This window comes from Schistocerca piceifrons, chromosome 1 (genome assembly GCF_021461385.2).
Source record: "Schistocerca piceifrons isolate TAMUIC-IGC-003096 chromosome 1, iqSchPice1.1, whole genome shotgun sequence".
Taxonomy (NCBI): domain Eukaryota; kingdom Metazoa; phylum Arthropoda; class Insecta; order Orthoptera; family Acrididae; genus Schistocerca; species Schistocerca piceifrons.
In genome coordinates, this window is record NC_060138.1 from 296,890,806 (window position 1) to 296,896,805 (window position 6,000).

General features: G+C 37.8%; 1 protein-coding gene across 1 annotated transcript in view; it reads left to right on the forward strand.

Annotated features, from left to right (window-relative positions):
• Nucleotides 1-3,948, forward strand: part of LOC124713235 (collagen alpha-2(IV) chain) — a 104,480-nt gene extending 100,532 nt beyond the window's left edge. The window contains exon 5 of the mRNA XM_047242935.1: nucleotides 3,043-3,948. Within this exon, the coding sequence (XP_047098891.1) occupies nucleotides 3,043-3,101 (59 nt within the window). The 3' untranslated portion in view covers nucleotides 3,102-3,948. The remainder of the gene's footprint in view (nucleotides 1-3,042) is intronic.
• The last annotated feature ends 2,052 nt before the right edge of the window (nucleotides 3,949-6,000 follow it).

A 6,000-nucleotide genomic window follows, 5' to 3' on the forward strand; every position in this document is an offset into this window, starting at 1 on the left:
TAAAATTCGATGGAATAAAAAATACTTGCCAATTCTGAATACTAATAAATGCTTTCACACTGTATTTTTATACATCAAATTATGAAAGTTATTGTTTTTTATTCCTAACAAGTCCACTATAACCCAACGTTCGAATAACCTCGGCTTGCGGGATTTCTTCGAAATCATGAAATATATAATCACCGTGTCCCCTGTAGAAAAACCACCCTACTCCTTTAAAGTACTTTGGAAGAGATACAGATCCAGTTTCACGATTAAAATTGGTTCACTGACTATCTGTGGAGCCGACCAGAAATTCCTCCGAGAGCTTCAACTATTTCAGTGCTGAAATCCAGTTTTACTAGTTATTTGGGAACGAAACATTATTCAGGGAATCTAAATAATGCGCAGGACTCTCAGCAATAATTTGCTTTGAAATAATACCTTTACCTTGAATAAATTTACATGAATCGGCAACGAACCCATAGGAATCGCAAGAGGCATGAGTGGTTTTACTTTGTATCGTCATATCTAAACTTTTACAAAAGAAACATTTTAAGTCTATTATGACGCATTCTGTGTCGTCTCTCTGGTTAAATAGAAGAGTTTGCTCTGTTACTTTATCATCTCAGGCACTTTATCTCTTTATGAATTATAAACTCTTACTCGTAAAAAAGCAAACATTAACAAAAAGTACGAAAAAGAAATTAAATCTAGAAAATAGGAGCCATACCTACAGCGATTTGAACCTGATTATTGTACTCGTGCTCACCTCTTGTTCAACAATATTTACTCCACGCGTTTCCCTTAATTACCAAAGTGACTGTTCCTTGAAGCCTCGCGCTGTGTCCTTTCAGCCGATCCCTTCTATTAATCAAAATGTACAATTTTCTTTCTTCCCCAGTTCAGTTCGATAATGTGTTATTGTCGGATTCATTTATTACATTAAACCTTTGGTTTTTTGAAGTAATACTAACGACAAACTTTGAAAAATTGATCAGCGTTGTTTGTTGGATGCTTTATTAAGATGAACATTTGGTTTCCATCAGCTCGTTATAGGGTAATTCACTGAGTGTATTTTCCTAATTATCTTTATTACTTTATTGTAACAAAATAACTGCTGCCATTGTAACTCGGACAGAGTGCTCTATTTGTATGGAAATGCTTCCACTAACTCTTGACGGTCGCGGGTGCAAAGTTTAACACGGATGGAATAGAAGAAGTCGACCTGCAGGACAATCAAGTTGGATCCCGGAGAAATTTAGGAACACGAAAAGCAATACTGACTGAACGAGTTACCTTAGACGACAAGCCGAGAAATGTAATCCGACATTTTTTAGAATTTGTAAATTTAGAAAAATCTCTTGCCCGTTTTGACTAATGTGCATTCTTTAGTATTCTGAAGGTAGCAAGGACTCAGAAAACATCCCAATTTGCTATTTTGACAGTGTGAAAGTGCACCCTGTAACGTGAGGCGATTTAGTTTCTGAAAAGTAGACGTCGATGCGATTCAGTGCCTCTAGTCCATACCACAGCAAATGGCACGGTAGGTCCTTTGCAAGGACACGGCCGATTTCCTTCCCCGTCCTTGGAACAACGCTAACTATAGCCCTGTATCTAAAGAGTTCAGTGGCGAAGAGATGTTAGAGCCTAATCTTCCTAACTTCGAAAAATCGACGCAAAGAGGTCTGCACCCACTCAGTCCTTCACATCGAGTCTTCACTGTGAACGAAGCATGCGGTTCGTTGCGCCTACATTGCTTAAATGGCAGTCATTGCAGGATTACGTTTTCTAGTGCCAACCCTTCGGTGTATCTACCCACCAGTTCCACAGTTGCATCAATGTCATAGCACCGTGCGTTGTTCGAGCCGAAATGTTACTGTATCACAATCCCTAATCCTGAACGCAGATCATTCTGGTCTGCTTGGACTGTCTCATTTGCTGAGACTCGGCATACTGACAATGGCGACACATACTGTACCTGCTTTCAAGTTTCCAGTTCGTTTTGTGATTCTCAGTCCAGTTTGCCGTGACACTGAGCTATCCAGTAACACAAGATAAGTACTTCTGGGTCAACATGTACATCATTTCTCTGTGGTCTTGCTCACTTATCGATGGTACACCGTTCTACAAATCCTATGAAGGCGGATTGAGTCAGATGATTCTTCCTGTGTGTTGCATTTTTCGCAGAACCAAGCGTATTATTTGTCTTTCGGAGCGACGTATCAAACCAAACACAAGAGGGCAATCACTAGAGAGTGGGTAGTAACTCATGAGAATCCACGAGAGACTGGATCTTTCAGGATTTTGATTCTCCTCCTCGTTCCTGTCAGAATAAAATCCTTTCTGTCTCACTCCAAACGGAGCCCCTTTCTCCTCTAAATCTTGTTCTGCAGCAGAAACTTGACTTTGAAATGATCTCTCACGGTTTCCTCGAAAATAACGTTTCCAGTTTCAAAAGAGAGCTAATGATTGATCCCCTAAAACAGTCTCGGCTTTGACGCGTCCTTTACCACTAATTGCCCTTAGTTCCTCTAACAATTTCCATCACCCAAAATCTTTAGCTGAGACACACAATCTCCTCTCTCTTCCTGTGTAACTTAAGGCGGTTCCTCTAATAGTTAATGTAATTTGGGTTTCCTTATAGATCTATTTTACAAGATTGTAAACAGTTTTCAGGTTTTACATGTGATCACTGAAGACTCTTAGAAATAAAGTGGAACGTAAATGATCTAAATAAGACATTTATTGCAGTCGAAAAAGAAGGTTATGACCTCTTTTACTTACATAATTGCGACTGCGGTAAAACGGAGGCCTAAAAACAAAAAAGACAATAATTACATGTTATTATCATGTATCACTAATTACGAAAATGAACCTAATTTGCAAACATTTAATAACCTAAAAAAACATTCATTCAATCACATTTCTTAGCGTAATTACGATTTCTTAAAGAGAAAGGAAAGAGAATATTTACGTATTGCTGCGTCACATGTGAATTTGTGGAGTTGGACGTTAAACTAAATATGTCGTTCACTAATAAATTTATTTTATGTTTTTCAGACGGTGGAGCGGCATCCTCGAGCGATTCCATCGCCTCATCTCTCATCAATAGTCAATAGGAAGTTCTTACAGCAATGATGAATCACTTAGTGCCATCCACAATGTCACAAGTCCTCCAGACATCCTCAGAAACCAACGTTAACTAGTGCATGAAACCATACAGTAATAAAGAAGATAACTTTAATGCTTCTATCCAGTGGCCTGTTGTAGATTAGTGATTTCTCATTGAGAGATAAGTGTTACAAGATTATGTAGGCTGCCGTGTCCTGTAGTGTCATATTTTGTACTGACGCTAAGTCTGATATTGGCCACGTCTCTCTTCTTTTTTTAGGTGTGGACATTTCGTCAAAAAATATTTATTTTATTTCATCTACGATACATGTTCCCTAAGAAAATCTTGAGTTACGCTTGTAGATTCTGTACAAAGAATGAAATCGCACCATTACAATAAAAATTCTTAAAACTATACAGAAGTAGATACTTTTGGCGTCCATAAACATTTTAACTACTCATTCAATTACAGTACTTTATATAGTCTCTAGTTTTTAAATTTGTATTTGTCTAAGACTTTGCTGCGGCCTCGTTTTATATGTAATGTTATATAGAAATTATTGTATTCTTAAGCATTCTCCCTGGTCCCTGTATAATTTTTCAGAGCGGTTACAACGCCTCAAGCTCAAAATATTTTTGGCCATATATTATGCTGTTATGAATAAGTTCATAATAAAGGAAGCATTATCTGGATTACATGTGGTGGTGAATGGTGCGTAAATATAAGATTATTACGTTATATTGTTGCTTTCGTAGTTATCATTTTTGTTGGCATATCTGGAAAATACGAATGAAAAACTATTTTAAAATGTAAAATTACACTACATATCAATAAAAGGGCAATACAAATGATAAAATGACAAAACGTGGTGGTTACTTCCTTAGTTTCACTTTCATTTTAAGAAAATTGATCTGCATCAGTGAAAACCACTGCCCCCGTGTAAATGCAAAATTCTCAAATGACGCACACCGAAGACTCGGTTACTTGGTGTTATTGGTGAATGTGGATGTTTTCTTTTCTTTTTAAGCGTCAGAGAACTGCGCACTTTTACTTCAAAGAAAATGCAAGAAACTTTAGCGGAACCCAACACCAACTGTTTCAGCTAATATGATCTCAATACAAATTACATCGTATTTGGGAAGCCAAAAGTGCATGTATAACAATTTTACAACCACTGAAGTGAAAATTCATGACTGATCGCAAATCTGAACAACAGGCCTATTGATTCAGAAGATTATGGCCAATAACATCATAAATTTCAATTCCGATTACTGGTTGTGTTCATTAATGGAAGGGTAACAATATTTTCCGTATAGTTTTCAGTTTCAACTATCGACGAAAACATTGACTGCATGTATTTCTCATATAACCACACTTCAAACCACAGACCGTCTAATCAGAGTTCCCAGTACATCTTTACACTAACTGGAAAGTCATCACTGCGTGTCTAAATAAAATTCTGTACAAAATAGAGATCTTATTTTGTACATATTTAAATTACATGTATTTTACTTTCTTCGGTGTACATTCCATCTTGAGACACAACGCCCATTGTTACGTTTATAAATAAATGGCACATGTGTGAGTCGAATTAGCGTCTGTTGCCTCGACATATCATTATAGGGATACATAGAGCGACTACATCTTTTGAGTGAGCATTCAGATGCTCAGAATTTTTAGTCGTCAAGATACATTGCTTCCCGTGTCACTTGACTTCGCTACATTGTAAGGTTTACCCGAAATTGCTCTGTATATTTGGAACTTTATTACTCTGCTAATGTAGAAATTACCGTTCATTTTGTACACGAGTTTCATAGGCATCTTAACTATCTGAATTCGATATTTGTAATGTACTTGAATTAAGGCTCTGAAGAGAAAAATTCAAGGGTGTGTCGCCTTTTTTGTGATACGTGTCGCAGCTCATATCGCTAGAACATTTTTTATGCGAAAGGAAGTAACAGCTATCGTTGTATATTTAGGTTATGTAGTCTCGACATATCACTGTAGGGATACACAGAGTAGCTAGTAGTAGAGACTACTTGCCATACTGCCTAGTCCATGGCCTTATTTCTGTTACACACACACATACACACACACACACGCGCGCACACACACACACACACACACACACACACACACACACACACACACACACGCACACACACACACACACACACACACACACACACACACATCTACAAGTTTCCTCCCATCAAAGCATTCTTTTATAAAGTGTTTCAACCATATTAGAAATATTTTGTGAACAAAACTGATCGCTTATTTTTTGGAATCAAATCTTCAATCTTAATTCATCCTTAGGGAAACTGAAATACTAATTCCACATAATGATTCTCCACATCATAGCTACAAACTATCGTGGCGATTCTAAAATGGGTTGTAAATCTACAAAGCATGGAAGAAATTACTCACTGTTACATATAAATATTACCAAACAGCGAGGTCATCGGTACAATTGAATTAGGAAAGTATAGGGGAGAAAGTCGGTCGTGCCCTTTCAAAGCATTTGCCCGAAACGATTTAGGCAAATCACAGGAAACCTAAATCAGAGCGGCCGGACGCGGGTTTGAACTATCCTCCTCCGGAATGCGAGTCACGTAGCTAACCACTGCGCCACCTCGCTCGATGCTCTTACTGGTATGATGATTATAATTAGACCTTTCAAGTACTTTCTTACGAAAAGTAATACTTCCTACTTTTACAAACTTCTATTTGCATACGTGGCAACAACAAATACTCGTCATTGCGTAAGGCAGTCAAATTTCAAGCCCTTCAGTAAGTTTTCTCCCTCGTCGTAGAGCGAAATAAACTCCGAGGCAGAAAGAATGGGCTGTGACTTGTATTCCTCTGCAGCAGTTTCGTTAACAATAGGGCTTACGATTGCCTAG